Source organism: Podarcis vaucheri (assembly GCF_965113315.1).
Source record: "Podarcis vaucheri genome assembly, chromosome: 9".
In the NCBI taxonomy this organism is placed as follows: domain Eukaryota; kingdom Metazoa; phylum Chordata; class Lepidosauria; order Squamata; family Lacertidae; genus Podarcis; species Podarcis vaucheri.
The window spans coordinates 21,778,724-21,803,222 of NC_138767.1; the positions used below are offsets into that span (position 1 = coordinate 21,778,724).

General features: G+C 43.7%; 1 protein-coding gene and 2 long non-coding RNA genes across 3 annotated transcripts; 2 read left to right on the forward strand and 1 right to left on the reverse strand.

Annotated features, from left to right (window-relative positions):
- The first annotated feature begins 1,196 nt into the window (after nt 1-1,196).
- On the forward strand, nt 1,197-11,150 carry LOC309540802. Its single transcript, XR_014223506.1, has 3 exons — nt 1,197-1,485; nt 1,548-7,326; nt 11,036-11,150. It is a non-coding gene; the product is annotated as an uncharacterized lncRNA (long non-coding RNA).
- On the reverse strand, nt 3,026-16,412 carry LOC309540801 (uncharacterized protein C4orf54 homolog; the record flags this gene model as incomplete). Its single annotated transcript, XM_082237958.1, has 2 exons — nt 3,026-7,314; nt 11,027-16,412. The coding sequence occupies one exon, from the start codon at nt 16,410-16,412 to the stop codon at nt 11,076-11,078; it is 5,337 nt and encodes a 1,778-aa protein (XP_082094084.1). The 3' UTR covers nt 3,026-7,314; nt 11,027-11,075.
- A 1,961-nt stretch (nt 16,413-18,373) lies between these two features.
- LOC309540803 lies at nt 18,374-22,702 on the forward strand. Its single transcript, XR_014223507.1, has 2 exons — nt 18,374-18,454; nt 22,546-22,702. It is a non-coding gene; the product is annotated as an uncharacterized lncRNA (long non-coding RNA).
- The last annotated feature ends 1,797 nt before the right edge of the window (nt 22,703-24,499 follow it).

The following is a 24,499-nucleotide window of genomic DNA, read 5'->3' on the forward strand; positions in this document are numbered from 1 at the left end:
CAACATTTTCTAGATAATTGTCTTTAGGTTTTCCACAAACAGCAGTCCATTTCACCAAAACAGTCTTCAAAGCATTCTGCCCTATCCATTTTGCTCAACTGCACTCAAGCCCAACATACAACTGACATTATCATTCATTACCATTGCACTTTCTTTATGTCTTCCCGCTCTTTAAATTACTTGACACTGATCTTCCCTTATCTAGAAGATGGAGAGAGGCGGAGAACCACCACCACAGATCATTTTAAAAATCAAGCACTTTAGAATTTACTGCCCTTAGGTAATTTGCTGCAGTTTGTAACAGGAAAAGAAATGACACCACAGCCATCAAAACTAGGTGGCAAAGGCTGTGGACAGAAAACAAAGTTATCTGAAGCAGCTACCAAAAAGAAAATAGTAACAAACATAATAGTGTAAAAGTCATTCCTGTATATAGACATTCAGTACAACATCTCAGGCTTGAAAAGGCGGCCTCGTACAAGACCCAGGGAAGCCAATCAGAAATTTCCCTGTGGGTTGATTGATTGGGCTCTGAAGCTGACCCAAACCACTAAAGTGATGCCTACACACTATCATTGCTTCTTAACTGGGAGTAATCTAACCTGCAAAATAATATGGCTGCAATGTGTAAAATATATAAACCTATTAGCATGTTAACCCTTTAATGGGGAGACCACGGTTTACATTACAATAAATCAAAAGCCAAACTACTTGTGACCTGGAAACTTAAATTCTGCCAGATACTGTAAGCAGGTAATATAAATTACACCTGTTCTACAAATGTTGTTAGCTGATTTTATATAATCAACTAATTTGGCTTATTCATAGGCTTCAATCTGAAGCTGATCTTCCTTGTACGGAAGGGTTGTTTTACCGTTTGTGTGAGAATGTGGTTGATGAAAAAAGGAAATCCAAAGAGGTTTGCTTGTACAACAGCCTACACAAAGCAAACAAGTGTTTGCAGAACAGCACCAGCAACCATTTCCCTTCTGCTCACGGTTCCTTTTATGCAACCCCATAGTCTGGATTCAAAGCACAGTTAATAAATCAAAAATTGATTTATTAAATGATGTTCTGCATCAGCACTCACAATAGTAACTAATATGAAGTAGGACAAACCAGGTTCGGTTTTCTGTCTTAATTTGTATTAATTTGAAAAGCTGTAGGATGATATGTTAACATACTCAGTGTAGAGATCAATGAACTTGAAAACATGTCCATTTATTTCAATGGGTCTACTCTGAGTATGACTTAACTGGATATCAGACAAAATAAATAAATACATGGCTAATGCAAGGCATTAAGGATAGGGGAAGAAAAGTTGGAGTAGGGCTTCAGTGGACAGGTATACAGACTTGTGAAAGGGAGGGGGATCTGATCCTTGAAGCCCTTCCCAGACTACTGTATTTTTCGCCCTATAGGACGTACTTTCCCCCCTCCAAAAATGAAGGGGAAATGTGTGTGCATCCTATGGGGCGAATGCAGGCTTTCGCTGAAGCCTGGAGAGCAAGAGGGGTCGGTGCACACCGACCCCTCTCGCTCTCCAGGCTTCAGGAAGCTCTGCGCAAGCCTGGGGAGACCGGCGCGACTTCCCGCCGGGCTCCCTAGGCTTGCGGATAGCAGGCTGTTCTCGGGGCTGGGGTCGGGGGAAGCTCGGGCTTCCCCCGCGCCAGCCCCGCACCTGGGGGGGAAATAATTTTTTTCCCTTTATTCCCCCCCCCAAAAAAAAACAGCTAGGTGCGTCCTATGGGACGGTGCGTCCTATTGGGCAAAAAATACGGTACATACAGTTCAACTTTTAAAGCTGGCTTATAGCAGACCAGTAATCAATTTAGTGCAGTGCTGCTATGCTGACTGTCCTTGGCTCTCCAGAGTTTTAGGGAGACAGTCTTTGCAGCTCTGCTACATGAGATCCATTAACTGCGCTGAATCTGAAATATGATACGAACCAAGCATGTGCTCTACTACTGAACTACGACCCCTCCCTAATAACATAAGGCATATGCAGAGCACCACATTTATTGGATTTTTCCAGCTTCTTGGACCAGTATTTTTAGAGAGGGCCAACTCCACAAACCTGGCTGTCTACACGTAAAAAATTGGGGGAATAATCCTGCAAAGTAAACCTCTGATCCTGATGCAGTAAAGTATTTACTCCTCTGCTTTCACCAAGACCATTCCTGTCACATATTTAATTGCTTTCCTGGCTTGGGTCCAGAATATTGTCAGGAAATCTCACAGCAATCTTACAGAATCAAGTTCTCTCCACAATAACAAAAGTGTGGTTAGTATATAGCAGTAAAAATTAAGCATAAAACCTGATATTATGACTGAAATGCGCCAAGTGAGGAGATTTGCCCTGAGAAAAGTTTTTTTTAAAAAACAGGCACTAAAAATCTGTACAAACATTTAAATATAGGGTGCCTGGTCTTTTTATAACAGCAGAACTACACATTATCAGAAACACTTCCCCGGTGGTTTTGGGTCATTATACTGTTTCCCCAACACTGCCAGCTAAAAATGAAGGATTGGTCAAAAATGCTCAGTGTAATTATGTCAAGACATGAGGTAATTTGAATCATGTGCTACTGAGGAGGGGGGCGGGGATCTAACACAGGGCTGATGTGTTTTTCGCAATAGCCCTGTGTTTCTGATCACATGCAGTTCCACTCTTATTTTCAAGTACACTGGGCAAAATTGTAACCCCTGAGAGCTTCTGGCCACAATACAAGACAGAATTAAGTGTGCCTAACTCTGCGCAGGGTTGTGGTGTGTGTTTGTGTGTGCAAACACGTATCTTGTAAACTGTACAGAGTAACATTTCCATGAGCACCGAGATAGAGGAAATATGTCACTGATTACACGGGTTCTAATATTATGTGAATGAGAATATGACTGAGCTACTGTGGTATCCATACTGTCCGGCAGTCTGAAAACATCATACAAGTCTTTTGTGCATCACATGCAGGCTTTGAAAAATAGCAGAGAATACTTTGAGAATTAGATATATTTTTTTTAGAAAGAAAGAAAGAAAAGAATGAATGAATGAATTCATTTTCTGTTAAGAAGCATTAAACTAAAAACAAACAAACCCCAAGCTAGAAAAATAAAATTATTTATACCATACAAAAAAATGGGGTTGTGACCCATTCGTTTTTCAGAGTTGGTATAATTTCATTTCATACAGGAAAACGGGAAATGCACATATTAAATCACCCCTAATTAGAGATATGCTTGCAGAGTATTTAATAAGGATGTAAGATTTCAGAGCTTTTTCACACATGCCATAGAAATTATCTTTGAGCCCCTCTCATGCTATTTGTAAGCACATGTGAATGGTGATAATGCAACTCTGACTGTGCAGGCATCCCATTTTGAAATAGATTAAATAGACTGAAGGAAGGTGGATTGCCCTTTTAGCCTTCATTTGGTGCCATGTGTGAACTGGTTTTCCATTCACCATTAATACCATAGAGGTGAATACTTTCTGGAGCAGGTAAGTGAAGGACTCTCCTGTCCTACACTTAAATTGGCACTGGCACTTGTAATCATTCAGCTTCTTTAGTTGTGGTTGAAGAAAATACGAATAAAGTCAGGGGGTGTCTTGGGTAAATGGCTTGCATGAAAACACTTTTACACTGCAACAGATCAAATGGTCTACCCCTATACTATCAAAAAGTTTTACATTTAGTGTTCAAAGCAAGTCGACAAGGCCGCCGTGATGCTCACTTAAACCCATTGTGATGGAACGTGGCCCGATAAATATGTATCTTTGAGCTCATCAAACTAACTAGTTCAATAAGAAAAAAAAACAAACCTCCAACAATGCGAAAAAATAGAACCCATCCTTAGAGTACTATAGCTTATTTATTTGGGCTGGGAGCTGCTGCAAATGCTCCCATCAGTTACACAAAGCACCAATAAGCATGTCTGGTCTTTGGGGGGACTTGGCTGCTGGTTTTATCAGCCTAGCATGGCACAGTTATGGGACACGCCCTTAGTTTTGACATGCCTTGGCCATTTATTAAGACTGATACAGCAGCCCGCTTTTCCTAATGATCTATTCAATAAAAGATCTGCTTCTCCTTTAAGCTCTGTATCGTAAAGTACTGCACAGCAATAACATGAAATGGAATTGTAGGTATAGCCTTTAGTATCTCTATTGAGTATATTTTTTCTTAAACAGGCTTTGCGTGTTTCAAGTGTCACTTTCTAGCATATCCTCATTACAGGTGCAGCAAATGAACTCAACTGAGACTGACTGGTAATGTTGTGTGAACACACATGGCCTTCACTAAAATCTTAGGATGTGTGAAATCTCCCCTGATAAATGTTACAATTCCTGTACTGAAACTACTCTGGGCTTCCCTTGAAATTCCTCATACAGTGCTACCTCGGGTTACAAACACTTTGGGTTACAGACTCCGCTAACCTGGAAGTAGTACCTCAGGTTAAGAACTTTACCTCAGAATGAGAACAGAAATTGTGTGCCGGTGGCGCAGTGGCAGTGGGAGGCCCCATTAGCTAAAATGGTACCTCGGGTTAAGAATGGTTTCAGGTTAAGAACGGACCTCCGGAACGAATTAAGTTCGTAACCAGAGGCACCACTGTAATTTCTGCAAATTCACTTTAGGCAATATACCATGATAGCGAAATGATGTGCAGAACAGCCCTTAGAGCATCTTAAAGAAACTCCTGTGTTTTGCTTTCCTCGGATGTTTCACCTGAGGAGGAAGATCCCAATTCACTCCAGTGGCAACGCAACTAAAATCACAATAGCCAAATGACAAACCTCCCCACAAGGGAAACACAGCACCTCATCCCTAGCTAATTGATCTAGTCCAAAAAGTATTGATTGCAATGCAACAAACAGTGAACGGAAGGTATGTCTGTATGTTTGGGGGATGGGTACAGGGTTAGCATATCTGACAGAGCATATTCTGCCTCTCTCAGCTACAGATGGCACATATGCCCAGTAATCATGGCAGGCCTGGGAAAGTCTCAAGTTCTCCTAGGGGGGTCCTAAGTGTAGCTAAGATTGCAGTGCCTGCATCAAGTAAACTTCCTACAACATTTCTCTATTTCAAAAGCTCACTAAAGTGTTCATTCTCCTCCCTTGAGAAAGCTTTGAGGTAAATCTTTGAGCTTTAGCTTGATGCCAAACATACATGTAACTGGCATAGGACACTGACAAGAAATAGCAGGTTAAGTTAACATTCATAAAATACTTTCTAAAGAGACTCTCCAAAATTCATACATTTGCAAAAACACAAACACAAAAAATATGTTTAGCTTAAACACTTGGATAGAAGGGAAAATAAAAATTATCTTCACCTTTAAAATTAAAGGTGAATGCCTTTTGCATACCTATATACAAGACTAGAATATCAACGAGAATACCACTTTTTTCTACATGAAGATTAAGTGATAAGGGGTAAACTTCACCATTTGAATGTCTGTCTGTTGCAAAACTCTTAAAGGCACCCAGCCTGCTAAAGAAAATTAGTATCCCTAGATTTAAGTACATTCTTTTTCTAGTTTTCTGATCTTTTTTTAATGTTGTCAAGGCTCCTTATAAAATCACACAAAATAGTACAAAGCAGCAAATTTTGAATTATAAAGCAATCAAAGCAAATTTCCAGTTATTTTTACAACCAAGTCTGTAAAAAACATAATTAGTGATTAAGGCCCAATCCATCTAAATCATAACTAAAAGTGTGATCCTATTCACATGTATTTGGCAATAATCCCCAATAACTTAATGTGATTTGCTTCAAAGTAAACATGCATAGGATTGGGCTTCACATACTGTTAAAATCAATGCAATCCCATCCATATATAATCTGAAGTAAATCCAATTGAATTCAATGGGTCTTACACTTGGGTGAGTGGTTTTATGCTTGTAGTCTTCGTCTTGCAACTAATAGGAGGAATCCAAGCAGATCGCTTTGTCAATGCAAGCATTTCTGTTTGCCTGATGGGATGATCCCCCCTTTCCTTCCCTGTGTGCCATTCTTTGGATCCTCCTGTCCGCCCTTAGCAAATTGGGGGGGGGGGAGCTTTGCTGTGCTAGCTCAAGTCCTATTGTGGGCTTCTGCTAGAAGGACCTGTTAGTTGAATCCGGCCCAGGAGCGCCATATTTGTTTTAGGGGGCATCCCCCCAATGTTAGGTGAGGTCAGAGGAGCCAGGAACACAGCAGCAGAGCGGCTTCAGTGGCCAGTTCCTTCTCCTCCTCCTGTTGTGGAGGGGAAGGAGAGGGAAGCAGCCTCCAGCCGGTGGCAACAACAACAGGAGGAGGATGAGGAGGAGCTGCCAGCCACTGAAGTCATGCTGCTGCCGCAATCCTAGCTCCTCCGACCTAGCGCAATATGGGAACAAGGCACATCACATCCTGATGCAACATCGTTGCATGCATCACCTCCAGAAGGAACAATGGTCCCCCAATCTGCCCCACAAGCTGGTGCCTCTGGTTGAGCCCTGTATGTTTTCACTGGGGCATAGACACGACTGGCTTTAGCTAAACTGGAACCGAGGTGCATTGAACCAAGCTCATCAAAGTGCATACCTCTAATGTAAACCATGTCCTAACTCAGCTCCTACTGAAGATTATTTCAAGAATACAACTTGTGTATTCTTTCAGGGGAGACAACATGTGTTGGCTGTTACTTGCAAACTTTTAATACCTTTGAAGAAATGGAACTAAATTTGAAATGACTTTACATCATCTTTACATGTCTTTTTCTCAATGAAACGGATCCCTGAAATATAGTTCAAGTTAAAGCTTAAGGAAAACTACATGTTACACACAAATGTGTGTATCAAATTCCTTCCAATCAATTTTTTTTAAAAAGAAACACAGATGAGGGAGGGGCATCTAGCCCTTCCCGTGTCCAGTTTTTGTAGTTATGTCAGGGAAAAGGTTAAGCACTTGCCTTCTTTCTGCATTCTGTTGTTTTTCCACTCAAAGCTGCTTTTCATTAAAAAGCAAATGGCTCGTATTGTTTCTTTACATGCATTTGCATGTAACATGTAGTTAGCCACATGTGTTAGCAGGCATAACAATTACCTTGCATTATATATAGACAGTTTACAAAAAATACCACAACTCACCCACCCACCCTTGCATAATTAAATTTACGCACAGTTAAAAAACAGGGGGAGGGGGTGTTGTACAAACATGAACATCATCAACACTTGTGTTGTACAAAAAATGCATGAGAAATACACGATAAAGAGAAAAAGCAGCTTAAATGAGAGCTTAGCATTACCAAGTCGTTTTCAGATTAAGGGAAAGAAATTCTCGTTGTTTGTGCCTGTAAGATAAAGTACAAACAAAAAAAATAAATCATTGATTTAGAAAACAAAGTTTGTTAGAAAGCATCTTAGAATAAAGGTCCAATTAGTAATCTCTCTCTCTCTCTCTCTCTCTCTCTCTCTCTCTCTCTCTCTCACACACACACACACACATCATTGGATATGCTGCTTTGCTGTTCTTGATAGCGCTATATCCAACTCAGTCACACTCACCCTAGACTAGCCATCTCCATTAAATACAGTGGGAGTACTTCGCACATGGTTTATATTAGATACAACTCATAATATTAGATACAATTCATAAATTCTCCAGTCCAAAATCTGATCTCAGAATCATAAAGTTGGAAGGAACATTGAAGGTTTCCCAGTCCAACCCTGACATGCTTACATCACACTCTGCTTCTGCATCTTAAATCTGCGTTAAATTCCTCATTCACAAAAACAAGACTCGCAACCAAAGTTGGTAGTCAAAAAGGTGCAGGGAAATTTCTACCTTTGAAGACACTCCTGAAATGATTTTCATTATGCTGAGGGCCACCAGTTTCTATTTTTATACCAAAAACATCTTTAGACAAAGCCCAAGCAGAACATACCGCTGAAGTTTGAATCTTAGTGTATGTGACTAGAAAAAAGTGTATAAAGTTATGCATTTTGTGGAGAAAGAAAGAAAAATATCCCCCTCTCACAACACTAGAACTTGTGGGCATCCAATGAAGCTCAATGTTAGAAGATTTGGGACAGATCAAAGAAAGTACTTCTTCACACAGGGCCTAGTGAAATTGTAGCATTCACCCCCACAAGAGCTAGTGATGACTACCAACTTGGATAGCTTTAAAAGAGAATTAAACAAATTCATGGAGGATAAGGCTAGCAATGGCTACTAGCCATGTTGGCTACGTTCTACATTTAAGATCAGAGTCAATATGTCTTTGAATACCACTTGCTGGGAATCCAAGACTCACAACCTGCTTGGGCAGGTTGCTTTCGTGATTACGCCTTGCAATGAATCCACAAAGTAAAGGTTACTCTAGATGAGATAGTGGACCTCTTGCATTAAAAAAAGAATACCAGCTGCCTATATTGGATTAGAGCCACAGCAGTAGGGGATAGGTAGCTCTTTCACTCAAAGCTCCTCCTCCCCACTCACGCTGGGCAAGTAACTGCTTCAAGGCAGGGGGCATGATTTAAAAATGAAAGGAAGGCGTTGGAGGGGTGTGCTGTAAGCCCAACCTGGTTACCCTATAGCTGTTTTTAACCTTTTTAAAAAGAAAGAGTGGGAGATGTCCTCCTGCCATCTCATCTAAGTGCACACTTAGCTTGCTTGAAGTTCTAGTGTACAGAGACCGACAAGGCTATTTGTGTAACCACAAATATAGAGTATCCACTCGCCCATTAAGATGAAAGATTTATTACACTCAACTCAAGCTTATCCCTCCGTACACAGATACACCTCTTTAAGAAAGAAGATGAGACACTTCAAGTGGGGGGAAAGCATCCTAGAAAATGAAGTACAATATGATGCAGGAGAATCTTTTGCTGATATTGAATCTTGGCCAAGACATACAGCAGACTCCAGGCTTACCCTGCTCTCACCCACTGGGTGAAATGAGGGCCAAACTAAACATTGCTTTAATAACCATTTTTGAATACTGTGGGTCTAGCCAGGTCTCATTTTTTGCAAAAAAAAAACAAAAAAAAACACCACAAGTGAGCCCAGTCCAGATCAAGACCTAGACCTTGACATGGTGGTGAACTCTTTTTATTTCACTGTTTCCATGCTGAAACCTAAGCTGCTATATGCCCTAGGCTTTTTTTTAATAAAAAAACCACTAAACCTATGGGTTGTAAGCAACTGGGGGGCGCCAGTCACAAAATAGCTGCTATGGGGGGACATAGCATAACACATGGAGAGCATTGCATAGCACAAAGTTAGATAGCTACCTCCAGCAACCTTATACTTACCATGAGAAATCAGCTATGTGCTGCTGGTCCTAATTGTGGAGATCATACAATATTGATTTTACACGCACACACGCACACTGATGGTGGCCACAGTACACCCACCCTCATTTCACAGAAGTCACTTAGAAGGTATTTGTGCATTTTACCCCATAGATTTTTTTCCCTAGGCATGCTAGAGATAGAGCCATGGTACCCATGGGTGCGGGGTTGGCGACCCCTGAGATAAATGCTTCTCAGGGTAGATCCACTGAAGTTACAGTAACTGGCCTAAGTAAGTCATGCACTCTAATTTCAATGGGCCTACTCTGAGCATGGCTAACATTAAAATGTTCTGAACTGGCAAGACCTCTCTGAGGTAATTTGCTGAATGTTATGATTGCCAACTTTCTTTTCCTGGCAAGACTCCTGTACCTTTATCTCTACATAATGAACAAAAACTCCACCTGCAGAATCTCTGCTTGTAGAGCAGCTGTTAAAGCCCTACCAGAAAAAAGTTGGCAACTCTACTGTTAGTATGAACAGTCTCATATGTCACAGATGAGTGATGAAACTGCAGCTCAGTGGCTCTTGGCATTTCTTTGAAGTGTGTAGTGTGAGCCAGGTGGTGATCTACAATCTCGCCACTTCTGTGATATGTCAGAGCATTCACGCTAACAGTCATCAATACACACAGACACTCCTCACTTTCTTCAACTCAGCTGTTCCTCTGAATTTATCCTGCCTTATAATCAGACAGGGACCACTAAGAATCTGATGCCTCTCATCTTCCAAAACATTGTTCTTCTGCTAACCCTCTCTCTTGCCCAAAAAACCCCAAAACCTATCTTGGAGAAGATTGGTTTATTAACCAATAAACCTGAAAGTGCTCAGATACAGAGTTTGATTAATCCATTACAGAAAACTTACCCCCCCCCCAATTAATCACAGGGCTACTACACACATGCAACAATGACTACCTTTAAGGACATCGCTTTCTGCACAGGAAACATGTATAAACCTCATGGACACCATCATGCGAGTGCACACATATTATTCCCCTTTGGCAACTGCTTCCTGGTGTGAATATACAAGAGAGCCACTTGTGACAAATTTAATAACTAATCATCATCAGTACCAGCTTATTCATGGGGATTGAGAAAGGGCTGCTCAAGTTGTTAGCGTTATGACCAGCTGCCCTGAATCAAAGGTAAAAGTAAAAGCTCTCAATGTGCACAGTGCCTTACCCCACAGGGCTTCCACCTCACAACTCACACATTTGTAGGAAGTAGGGTTGCCACCTTTGTTCTGGCAAACTACAGAACAAGGTTGTGATTGGAAGAGTGTTGTTGTTTTAAAATCTGATGCTGAAGTGACTTCAAAGCAACCCATTACAATTCATTGCAACCTAACAGGATGTCTCCTCTGGAATTTATAGGTGGGCACACACATGAATTTGTAAAATCTCTCGGTGCTGAAATACATTACCGTTCACACACCCTTTCAAACCCATGCAACTTGGCAGAGATTGCGAGAGAGAGAGAAGACCTGACACCCAGGTCAAAATTGTACCCATACAGAAGGTACCCTTTTGCCCTGAAACACAGAACAATCCTGTATTATGGACTATCCTAGGACTAGTGGGCGTGCATGGGTGTGTGTGTGTGTGTGTGTGTGTGTGTGTGTGGAGGAGGCCCTTTCCTAAGTTGCCTGTGAGGAGGCCTGGGATCACAAACAAGCGGCCCTGGCTTGCTGGCCAAGAGCCCAACTCACCCGTGGCAGCAGCAGCAGCGAGCAGCAGCATCCCTGGCCGGGCTCTCCATCACCGGTGCTCCACGACGAAGCGCATGGTGGTGCCGTCGAAGGAAGGAGGCGCGATGATCCTGGGCCCCAGAGGCTGCGAAGTGATGCTGATGAGCGGCGCCTTCCCCTCGCCAGGAACCCCTTGCTGCTGCTGCTGTGGCGACTGCTGTGGCTGCTGCTGCTGCTGAGCAGCTTTGCCCGTGGGCATGTAGTAAGGGCTGTCCGCCCCGGGGCTGGCGGGGCCGAGCTCTCCGCCCGGCTGCTGGGCGAGCTGGCCTTGCAGGGCGCTGGCGGGCAAGACGGCCGGCAAGAAGCCCGGGTAGATCATGTAGGCCGCGGCCGGGGCGCCGTAGGCTCCCGCCGCGCCCAGCGCCAGGGAGGACACCGGGAGGGTCATGGGGGCCGCGGCCGGATTTGGCGCCTGGGCCGGCAGGGGAACCTCTACGTACTGCCCGGTCTCGGGGTCGAAGAGGCGCCTCTTTTGAGGCGGAGGCGGCGGCGGCTGCAGCGGCGCGTCCACCACGTAGCACTGCCCGGTGCTGAGGTCCAGCAGCACTTTGCGCTGCGTCTGAGGCGCCGGGAAAGCGGCGGGCTCGGCGGCCGCGGGCGGAGAGAAGCACAGCAGAGGCGCGGGCTGGGGGGCAGCGCCCGAGAAAGCGGCGGCCGCCGCGGCCAAGGACAAGGCCTGAGGGAAGAGCTGCGCGGGGGACACTTCGAACTGAGGCGGCTGCTGTTGCTGCTGCTGTTGCGGAGGCGGCGGAGGATGGGTGGCCTGAGGCTGCGGGGCAGCTGCCTCTCCGCGCTGCTGTTGCTTGGCCGCCTCCTGCCCGTGGGTCTTGCTGGTGCTGTAGGGCTGGTGGTTGCACAGGGCCGCGGCGGCCGCCGCCGCGGAAACTAGGCCCGGGCGGCCGCCTCGGTCTCCTGACGTGGCAGCCCCCGGCTGCTCCGCCGACGACGATGCCTTGAGAGGGATGGCCAGGTAGTTCCCGCAGTCGGGAGCCGCCGCCACCTTGGGCACCCTGTCGGGCTCCACGAGGCTGCCCTGCCTGTCCCCAAAGAGCTTGATGGAGCGAGGCCCGGCCTGGCCTTTCAGGCCTCTTGGTGGCGGGTCAGGAGATGGCTCCTGAGGTGGCTGCTGCTGCTGCTGCTTGGGCTTCTGGGCCTGGGCATTGAAGGTGAAGGTGCTGCGGGGTGCCACCGGGGCCCTGCCTCTCTCCGTGCCCCCTGCGGCCTCCCCGCGGAAGCCCGGCCCGCGTGCCCGCTCCCGAGCCTGTGCCAAGCTTTCGAAGGTCGCCATCTTGGCTGACACCTTCTCTGCGTTCTTGGTTGGGTTGGCAGTCCGGCTGCGGGGTTGGCGCTCGGGTGCAGGCCTGCTGCTGCTGGCGATGCTGCTGGGGGAAGTCGTCAAGGCCGCACTCTGACTGGCATCCTGGTCCTCTGCCTTGGCGCCGGCCGTGGACTCTTCCCTGGCTCCTCCTGTGGCCTTTTCCTCGCTGGCGATGAGGGACAGGACGTGGCTGTCGGTGATGGGCAGCGGGTCGCTCTTGCGCTTCCACTCGTTCTTGTGGAAGCTGTAGAGCTCCTCCATGCTCCGGACGGCCGCTGTAAGTTTCTCCAGTGCTTGGTGGTTCGCTGTGAGGGGTGCCTTGGCCACCTCTTCTCGTGGAATTTCTTCTTCGCTGCTTTTCTCCACTGGTGTAGGTTGAATTTGCGGCGGCGGCGGCTGTGGTTGCTGCCTCCAGGGCACAGATGTTTTGGAGACTATCTTCAGCACAGCAGGCTGGCGAGGGTCGCTTTTGTTCGGGGCGATTGTAGCTACGGGCAGCCTCCCTGAGGTCCTGTGCACCAGGATTGTCCCATCTTGGCTGGATGGCAGCATCTTGCCCCCGCTACTTGCCTTGGCCCCTGTCTCTGAAGCCTTGCTGGCCCTCTTGTCTTCCTTGCTGTTGCTTACTGCCTGACAGGTTATCACCATGGGAGACAGAGGCCTGGAAATGCCTGCTGTCACCAGCTGCTTGGGTTTCTGCTCAGATGTTCCCTGGTCAGAGTTGACACTGCCTCTGTCACTGTTGTTATCCCCCGACTCATGGCTGTAGCTACTCTTAATTAGTTTCCTGACATCTGTAACCTGATGGATAGGCCCTTGCACCTTGTGTTTATTTTCTCTTACATCGCGTACCAGAAATTGAGGCACTTTGTCCATACCTTCCCCTTTGAATTGTTTTTGATGCTGGCTTCTGGTATCTTCAGCTGCCTTGAAAAAGTTTGGGACACTTCCAGATAACTTGGGTGTGAGGAGCTTAGCAATATTGAAAGGGTGATCTTTATTCTGCTGCATGCTACCCAAGCTGATCTTGATCTCAGGAGGTTTGGGCTTTATCATTGTGGTAGCGATGGCAGTCTGAGCTGCTGTGTTGGTTGCTGTAGAATATTTTGTCACTTGTGTGCTGGATTGCTTTTCCTTGGTTGTTTGTTGAATATTTGGAACAAAGAGACGAGACATTTTAGTCGATTTGCTGGCTGAGAATTCTCCCAAATCAGCCTTCCTGTCACCTTTGGATGAAATTTTCAGTTTTCCCACAGGAGCTTTCTCCTCCTTTTTCTCTGCTTCTTTTTCTTTCCATGTTCTAAATGCGCTATTCTGACTGCGGAGAAAAGTTGCCTTGAGAGTTTCAGAAGCACTCTCTTTTATTTTACATGCCTCGTCTAAGAATGTTTCAGAAAGGGATCGATCCAGGCTAACATTTCCATCCCGGGGAGTAGATGGCTTGGAGGTAGGGGACTTGCTGTCAAAAAACTCCCCCAAATCATCTGCTGTTACAATAGTGTATTCAGAGCTGCCTTCTGAATATCTAGAATTCTGTCTCTGCAAACCCCCATCCTTTAACTTTTCTTTGAAAGCACCATCTACCTCTTTAGAAGATAAGGAATTGGACATACCAGAGTATGTGGTGTCCGAGATTTCGCCCCTTTCCATTTTGAACTCGTGCTCCAGTTGCATTTTCTTGGAGATAACATTTTTGAGGAGGCTGGATGCAAACTTTGATTTATTCTGTGTGCCTTCCATGGTTTCTGCAGCCAGCCCAGTTTGTTTGCAAGTTTCATTGCCCAGCTCCTTTGGCAGTGTTTCTGTAACTTCATCTGTGCAACTTGATCCAGCAGCAGCATTTTCAGAAGGTTTAGCAGGTCTGGGGACACCCGCTTTTATATTGCTGCTAAAATTGAGAGTCTCCAACAAAGTAACAACCCGGGAGCCCGACTGGATCCGTTTTTCAAAGCAAGGTGGTGTCTCAACATGCGTTATTTCCCCATCAAGCTTGCTGACAACAAACTCTAATGCTTTCGTCTGTGACTTATTGGAGTGAATGTAGAACTGGTCACTGGATGTCTTTGTCCCAGTGCTTCTGTTCCATCCTGCAGATGCGGTGCTGCTTTTGAAAAGATTTTGCTCTGCTTTCTGCCCAAGGCTGCCACACTTTAAATCCAAGTAAGTTGACCACCGGTTGATTCCTAGTGTGTGATCCGAAAGAGATGTGGAGGATTCACTGGAGCTCAGGTTCAAGGTATCAAAGTAGGGATAAGCTAAGCTGCGGAATGCCCTTGCTGTCAGGCTTCTTACTTCTTTATCTGCATCATCCAACTCACTTACCACGCTTGAGGCACCGCTTGAATATCCTCCCAATTCTCTTGCTCTTATGGCTCCACACCTTGTTTGCAAACGTGCAGGAACTGCAATAAATTTTTTTGCATAGTCATGAAACACATCTTGTTTCAAACTTGAATTTCGTTCATGAGCTGTGGAGACACAGAGGCTCATGTCGCCTTCATGCTTGGCAGCATAAATAATGTTTTGCTTTTCGTGCTGGTTGCTAGGCTCATTTATAGCCCTGGAAGTTGGTTTGATTGATAGGAGTATCTGGCCTGCAGAATTCTCACTCATGTTGCTGAGGTTCTTGGACTGACTTTCTTCCGAGCTGGCGCATTTGTCTGTGCTAGGGGTATCATTTTCAGAATTAATGCTGACTATCTCTGTACTGCTGGTATTATCGATACTGTCTGTCTGATTATTGGGATCACTGGTGGTCGTGCTGAGATAACAGCTATTGTCCTCTTCTGTCTGGGTATCCGCAAGAGTCTCGTCACTCCCAAAGGAAGCGTAATCCACAAAGGAATAAATCACATTGTTGTCCTCGAAATCCCACCGAGAGGCTAACCCATAATCAAAGTCCATGTCATGGTCCACTTCGCTAAGCTGGATTTCATGGGTTGTAATATAATGTGCTTCATCATTATTGTTACAGTTGTTCTCACTGGTGTAGCTTTGCTGCGAGTGCATCAGTTGTGAAGCACGCCTGCACCCTCCTCTCTGGTTACTCAGACAGATTTCTTTGCAGTCTGCATCATCGTCCTCATCACTTTCATATCCAAATGAAGAAGAGGAGGTTTTCCCCTCCGTTCCCATGTCATCCATTTTTGGAAAGCTGCCTGTCTCTTGTACTGGCGAAGGACAAGATGATGAGGATGATTCTGGGCAGCCATTTGTGTAAAGCTGAATGTTGGAGATACTAGGGGACAAAGTGTTCTCAGACCCTTCTGAGCTGGTGCCAGTGATGCTTCCCCCCACCTCATCAGCCTTCATCCCCACAGGGGAAGGAGTGCCTTCCATTTTAGATTTATAATCCTGGGGTGCTTCATTTGCAGATTTGTCTGCCAGCATATTGTTAGCCAATCTGTTAACCTCACTGATCCCATAAGGTCCATTTTTAGGTTTGATAAAGGCCACTTTACTTCCATTCCCTGCCAAAGTCAGTTTTAGAGCTTGGGGACTCTCTCCCCTCCCTCCAGGGAAATCATAAATCTCCACATATTTTGATTCCTCAGATGAGGATGTTGATGGCTCTTGAGAATGGTGCTTCATCATCCGGCTGTTGCTTTCTCCAGCACTCCCTTTTTGAGTGATGATCTGCTCAGCAGGCGATTTTGTAAGCAGTTCCATTCCGATCACTGCAAATTGACTGAAGGGAACAAAGAGATTTCGACCAAGACTCGAAGCTGGGACACACACACACACGTGTCTCCAGTGGTTGGTTCCCAACTTCACTCCCTGCAGTTTAGCGGAAGACCCTGGAGAGACGCCCGATAGTCCCGCAGTGGTAGTAAGGCGGGTGGCTGCTGTTGTCTCTGCGGAGATGGGGGGTAGCTGCTGCTGCCAGTGTCTTATTCCAGAGCTATGAAGTACAGTTGTTGGTTTGGCACGAAGAGCTGTCAGTCTGAATGCCATTGGTAACTGAAGTAGCAGTATTAGCAGCATCTGCAGCTCAGCTTCCCCAGACATCCCAAAATGAAGAGAAAGCATATGGAAATTCTTGTACTTCTAGTTATGAAAGGGGCGGGGGGGGGGCTGTTCAGTATATAGTCGTTATATAGTTAGAGGAATATTAGCCTTATTTATTATGTAGTATTTGGACGGAGAGAATGCTCTGTGACAAGAAGAAGGGTGGAAAGCATATACTGCTGTTTGAAGTGCTAATTTTAAATATATAAATAAAAATTCCAGACACTGTTTGCATGGACAAGAGGCCCACATTGAACTAAGTTTTCATACAGCATTGAAGACAACAAATTACTTGCATTTTTAATAGTAAACTTTTTAAAACTTCCGATTTTTAGTTCATATTAGAGAAGTTAGTTTGTCTAGCACCTGGTTGAAATGTCATGCAAAAATGTTTAAAGTATTTCATGCTCAAAGTATTTCAAAAAGTTTTTCTTTAGTGTAGCCCCATATCAAAATTATTGTTTTCCTCCAAAATACTTGAAGCAGACATCTTCTGGATATCTTAGAACACATCTAGTTAAATAAAAGAATTTAGGTAATTTTAAATTACACAGAATCTATCAGTTAAACCCTCAATCCTATAAACTGAGTACAGGAGGAAAGAGTTTTAGTCAAGCCATGTCAGCCACAATTAATTGCACTTAATTCCCATTAGAGTCAAGGGGACTTAAGCATGTCTAACTTTATGCTGGATTGTGGCCACCTGTTATAATCAGATCTAATCACATTTAAGCACAGAAGACAATTGATAATCTTGGGTAACAAATCATTTACCTTCTCTCTGACTCTTGTAAAGCTGTTCCTTGGATAACAAGCAACTTTTTGTACCTCAAGGAAGAAAATAATTTCCTACTGAATCTTCAGATATGTCTTTAACCGTCTGGAAAGGGAAGTTGAAGAGAAGCACTGGGAAAATGTTAAACTGGTTTGGATTTTCATAGCCACTTTGGTGAGAGTAATGAAACTGTGGAGCATTTTTGTAAGATCAGTGTAGCTTGCTAGGTCAAAACTATTAACTATACATAGACTGTGTGTCATATCATCCGATTGAATAAAGTACTATTTTAAACTATCACATTTGTGCATAGCAGAAATAAATGTGTTCAGCCATCAGTCACAGCAAGAATCCCAACCCCCGCTAATAAAATGTTCTTGCCCATCTTTCTACTTTCAAATATTTAAGGTGGAAAGCTGTTACTGAGAGCAAGGAAAATACAAATAAAAGATGTGAAATTGTGGATCACGTAGAATTAAGTGACATTTGCATAGGAACTGTAGTTTGGAAAAATTCTTCATTTGGGTAACCTGTGGTTGGAAAAACCATGTTCCAAATGTATATCTTCTTCTGGACCAGAGGCAATGTTCTTCACCATGTTTTTTCTTTACAATGTTCTGCTTTAAAACAATGTTGGCTAATATGAAAATTAAGGGAACAGTTCCATAACCATATAATTTATTTCTATTCACTTTCTTTGAAAAAGAGTGTAGTACAGAAATCCTAAATATTCAGAATTCTAAAACTTCAAAAGAATAAACACTTGAGCAGCACTAAAACAGCATATAACTTTTAAAACAGCAGGGGATGGGGCATACATCAAGTGCCTGGCTGGATAAAAAATGTGTTTATAGACTTCCTGAAAGCAGAAAGTAAGGGAGCCTGTTAGATCTATTCAGGGAGAAAGCTCCATGACCATGGCACCACCACCCAGAAGACCCTTTCCATGGTGCCCCCAAGTACTTTGGATATGTCTGAAAATGGTTGGAAAGGAGAGTCAAACCCACAGTGGCATCATCTCTTTCCACTGGAGACAGGCCAAAGACTGTCCAAAGCCTATCTTCGGGCTAAAGTAAATTAATATTGGCAAAGGTAGACCTTAAGGTAACCTGGGTGTCTTTATTGTTATGCAATAGGGATTTGTTTGTTGTGAGAAGGCATTTCATTTCCATCAGTGGGAAAAGGAACAGCAGTAGTGTTATGTACTTGAGTTGAATAGGATCCAAAATGCAGCAGTCTGATTGGTCCTAGAACAATGCAGCAGTCTGATTGGTCCAGCTCAGTTTTGGTCAGTAACATTTCCTCATAACATCAGGTAGCTGGTTAGGGTAGACTTCTATTTAACATTGGCAATGCTGCGTAAGGTGAAACTTGTGAAACAATTTAAGATGGAGTCTTATGTGTCATTAGTAGATAGAAAGATTACTAACATTAAAGATGATTAATATTGAAATAGAATGAAAATAGATCCGTAAGAAAGGAGGGAAAGAGAGTGACACGTGCCACATTCCATCTTTTTTAGGAGAAGAACTTTGATGATACTCAACAATGGGAGAATATCCAGATAAGAGGGTGGTGTTGTTTTTTTTACTAATTTACCCACTATAGTCTATTAATAACTGATAATTTTGAAGTAATTGTTGTCCAGAAGCATTCTGTGACTACAAAATAAGACAGTTTTAAAATTATAGTTAGATCGAAGACAGCATTTCTAGGAAAATGGAATGCTCAGGTTATATTACAGGCTGGACATTCAATCAGAGTAAGGCACTGAGCCAGTCATACAGTGTTCATAATGTAACAACCTGCCGTACAGGATAGCCAAATTTGGGAATCAATTTGGATCATGAATCACTTCTCAGGACATCTGTGTCTAAGATCAGGTGGGAGGGATTTAAGTCCCTGGGCAGTAGAAAGGAAAAGCATCACAATTTCACACTTTAGCATCTGGTCATGGAGAGCTATTTCAAGTGTCCAGGAAGGTCCAGTGGGAGAAAGATAATTTCCAGGGAGGAAATTGATTATGAAGGGCAAAAACTGGTTTGGAAGGACGTCTTGTTTTAAGAGTTGCCTGCAAAAAAATACCCCCAGTTACAACCTGTCATCTCTGTACCCAGTATGAAAATGCAACACATTTAATGAAGTTTCCACTACATGCCAGGGGTTCAGATTGTAGCTTGCTTTTTGAGGTTTGCAAGTCACCATGGGCTGACTGGATAGCACCAAGAATTCCATTAGCTTGTACAAAACGGCCCTCTAGTGTTGAAATATTATATTGTATTAGTTTCTTGGTGTTTCAGAAGATAAAATATGTAATCTCTTACTTTAGTCTGCAACATGGTTGCTACTAGGAAAGTTTAATGTAGAGCATTTTTCATAAGAAGTATTAGATACTGATGCCTTGAGTCTTGAGGGCCATCTAAAGACGTCTGATACAATTAATACTGCAGACTTTGGTGTGCAGCAGAATTTATTTGATAGAGTGTAAAGTGATTTACTTTACATAAGCACCTATTCCATCAGTCTGCAGGGGAGAGAGAGGGGTGGGGAAGGGAAGGGAAGCAGGGCCACTCCATCTGTTCAACTGAGAGACCAGCTTCTGGTGCCTCCTCTTCAATTGTTTTTTTTTATTCTAGTCGGTTGTTATAAAAACTTAGATCAGGTGGCCGAGTTTCCTTTTATTATTGATTTTTATAGCCACTGTATGCTTTTTTCTGGTTGAGAGGTGGGACAAAACTGCTACGAAAACATCTAAATTTAGAGCCACTTTGGGCCTTCTTTCAGGTCAAACTTTGCTGAAAACACTATACAGTGGTACCTTGGGTTAAGTACTTAATTCGTTCCAGAGGTCTGTTCTTAACCTGAAAGTGTTCTTAACCTGAAGCACCACTTTAGCTAATGTGGCCTCCTGCTTCTGCCGCACCGCCGGAGCAAGATTTCTGTTCTCATCCTGAAGCAAAGTTCTTAACCTGAGGTAATATTTCTGGGTTAGCGGAGTCTGTAACCTGAAGTGTATGTAACCTGTACCAATGCCTTCCTTCCTTGTTGGAAGCTTCCTACATAGTGGAACTGTTTTCTTTCCATGCTAACTTCTTTTGTCAGGAAAAATAATAAGCAGTATATATATAATAATGAGTGGTATCCACTGAAATATAAAGAATTAGGAAACTGATTATGAGAAGGAGGAGGAAGAAGAGTGCGGAATCTGTTTCAGCTAAAATAATCTGTTGCAGCTAAGATACCAGTAATTACAGAGGGGCAAAATCTTGTTATCCTTAGTGTAATCCTTAGCAGTTTGGCTTAAGTAGTACCTGTCATTTAGATGGATAGTTAACAGGACAAACACATGTAAGAACTGGAATTGGAAATAGGAAGAATTTGGGGGTTTTTTGAGATGGGTTGTTTCTTGTGGTGTACTTGAATAACTACTATCATTAATTTATTTTTATATGCATGTTATAATGTTGAGTTACATTTCTTTAAAAGCAGGAACAAAAATTGTAACTTCATTTTGAAGTGGCACAAACATTTCACTGCCATTCTGCTACATTTGTAGATCTGACCTTATTCCTGAACAACTTATACTAGATTGTCTTTTCTGTTAAAGCATTCTAAACATCTCAAAACCAGGACTTCTGTGCATTAGAGACCTATTTTCATGACCTTTATTTTTTTTATTAAAAAAACCAAACACCCAAATCTTTAGTCCCCTGTTTCATTTGAGAGATTAGGATCATAATAAGCTATTTTGCACATGTCAAACACTCCTGGCAACCTTTTCAAATTTGCCTTTCCCTGCAAGCGCAACCCTCTTCCAAGGAATGGAACTGTAAACCTGGACAGGTTTCAAGACCTTAACCTGAGTGAGATTAAAAGGATTTAGAGGCCTTACATTGCCCCTTAGAATGGGAGACTGCATTTCCTCTCCAGGATGAGAACGGATCATATTCTGGCATGCTGTATTACACAGTGCAATGTGCTGCCTTGTAACTGAAGCCCTGTTAGTGTCAGGGGCAGAAGTACTTGTGAAATAACAGATACAAAAAAGTACTCCCTTTCCCCTTAATCAAGTCACACCATCACGCCAGATGCTCTTTGCAAACACGCTGACCAAGGCATGATGAAGTTATTAAATTGTTAACCTTTCACATCCCCCCCCCCCCCGGTTCATCATGCTGCATTTATTTTAGAAAGAAGCACCTTTTAAAGAAAGCAGAACTACTGCTCGATTTCTGTTGCATGAATGCCTTTCCACCAAACAGATTAAGAGCTAAACACCTGCCATCCTGACATGCAAATAATCTTCACTACATCCATCTAGAATTTACAGTGCTGTTGGCATGAAAGAGTATTTATGGGAATAGCTGGCTTTACTGAAATCCAAGGAGATAGCATTTCAAGCACAAGCAGTGTGTATCATGAGAAAAATTGAATACAAGAAGTTTTGTGGACACACACACACTCTTTTATGTGCTTCCTTTTAGCCCCCTTTGTCCTTGGAACAGAGGATAAAAGACCTTCATTGGATGGGGTGGGGGAATCAGTGAGGTGAAAATCTGGGAGTACTTCAGATATTTGGGCTTAGACAAGAATAAAGGACAAAATGGTTGCCTCTCTCCCATTTCCACATACAGAAGGTGACTGGACTTACTTATTTAAATCAGACAAGGGAACATATTTCTTCACCCAGAGCATAGTCAAATGGACTATGGAATATGCTTCCACAAGAAGTAGTGATGGGTGCTAACTTGGGCAGTTTTTTAGAGGATTCAACAAATTCATGGAGGATAATGGCTACTAGCTAACATGACATTGTTCTACCTCCACTGTTGGCGGCATTATGGACTTTGAATAGGAGTTGCTGGGAATTGTAGGTAGGGAGCGTGCTCTTAGGTCCTGCTTATGGTCTTCCTATAGGCATCTCATTGACCACTGAGAACGAAATGCTGGACTTGACGAGCCACTGGCCTCATCCAGCAGGACTCATGTTCTTACTTCAACAGTAGCAGAGAGACAGTGTCTTACACTGCACCTGAGGCCACCTGGTGGGGCTGATGGAGAGCACCATGTTGGCAAGTTCTGACACAGGAGACAAGTTTTTATGGAAGCCCCAGCCCAAGCTAATGGATGAAATCATTCTCTCACCAGCCCTAAATCCCATACCCTTGGTAACCACTCACAGACAATGAGTGTTATGTACTGAGTTGAATAGGATCCAAACTGAAGCAGTCTGATTGGTCCTAGAACAATAGGATCCAAATTGCAGCAGTCTGATTAGTCCTAGAACAATAGGATTCAGAATGCAGCAGTCTGATTGGTCCTAGAACAATGCAGCAGTATGATTGGTTGGCAGGAACCACCCAATCCTGCTCCAGATAGAAGTGAATCCACAACCTGATTGGCTTACAGTAGAATTCCGGAATTAGCCAATCATGTGCAGCCCATTGTGTAAATAATGTATATAAAGCAGATACTGTGAGGGGACTTTTATTCATTCCTCCTCACCACTATGAGCTGAATAAAGAGCATGAAATCACTTTGCGACTCTGAGTATATTTCAATGAGAGACACTAAAAAAATGCTTATCCCACTTAGAGGTATTATCTGATGCGGTCACCTCTACCACCCCATTCTAACTACTCAAGGATTCAGGGTGAACAAGCAATCCATGTAAATAACTACTCAGAAAACAAACAATTGAAAAAATAATAATTGGGAGCTCAGCCTGTATTAATGGATGGAACAATGGGAGATAATTCAGCAATTTGCCCAAAGTTTCCTAGTCAAGTACAATCTCCCTAAAAAATAGAGACTACAAAGGATGTGGCCCTTGTGCAAACTCGGCTGGTTGACACAAGAGGAGAAACACCTTCGGCGGGGATCCGCGCCAGTTGTGCCTCTATCCGGAAACAGCCCTGACCAAACCAAAATGACTGCCATGTAGATAGGCCTACCTCCTGGGTCATGTGGGTCTGTCTGCTGCTGCTCCCAATTCATCTTGACAGCAGGCGGGTACCTGGGGGAGGGGGCTAGATAGCAATGCCTTCCCAGGGACAGACGGTCCAACTGCTGCACCCCTTGATCTCTCCATCTGAGCAGAATTTCCAGGCCTCCAGTTGCTGCTTCTCTGGCTGCGCCTCTGCAGCATTGTTGTTGTATGCAGGGTAAACAGTCATTTGTACTAGCTGTGTGTTTGTGAAATAAATATAAATGGAATGGACTGTAATAGCGTGTGGGAGGTCAAATAGTTGAGAGTCATAAGGAACTCTGAGTGATGGAAGTTTGGTTTGCAGTGCCATCATACACTGCTTGAGACACCCTGAACAGTGGTTGAGATAAATATAGTGGTACCTCGGGTTACATACACTTCAGGTTACATACAGGTTGCAGACTCCGCTAACCCAGAAATAGTACCTTGGGTTAAGAACTTTGCTTCAGGATGAGAACAGAAATCGTGCTCTGGCAGCGGGAGGCCCCATTAGCTAAAGTGGTGCTTCAGGTCAAGTATAGTTTCAGGTTAAGAATTGACCTCCAGAACAAATTAAGTTCTTAACCTGAGGTACCACTGTATTGGAAGATTCAGGCCAGACAAAAGAAAGTACTTCTTCACACAGTTCATAATCAAACTATGGAGTTGGGTCCCACACGATGGAAGACTAGCTGCCACCTTGGATAGCTTTAAAAGAGGATTACGTAGATCAATTCATGGAGGGTGCGGCTGTCAATGTCCTGGCTCCCACCAACAGACAAACAACTCAGACTCTTGGCGTGGGAAACCCTAAAAGTTTTATTAAGGAAATGGGTAACACAATCTTTGCATCAGTTCAGAATAAAGGTTGCAAGGTTCAGCAGGTACAATGGCAGAGTCTAGGACACATAGCTAGGCATAAGCAAAGACATTCCAACATCTGACATGTAGATGTCAAGCACCATAGAGGATACAATCAAACCCTGAGGAACCCCATACTGAAGTCTCCACAGGACCAAAGATCACTCCCCAAGCACTCTTTGGAAACAACCATTCAAGTAGGACTGGCAAAGTAGCGCCACCCACCCCTAACTCGGACAGCCACTCGAGAAGGATTTCATGGTCAATGGTATCAAAAGCTGCTGAGAGGTCAAGGAGAATGAACAAGGACACATTTCCCCTGTCTCTCTTCCGACAGAGGTCATCATACAGGGTGACCAGAGCAATTTCTGTGCTAAATCTAGGCCTAAACTGATTGAAATGTATCTAGAAAATCAGTTGCCTGGTTCTTGTCACACACACCAGGCACATTGGACAGTTACTCATTTGAGCCAGTTGGTGATATTTCATTCACTTGTTCATCAT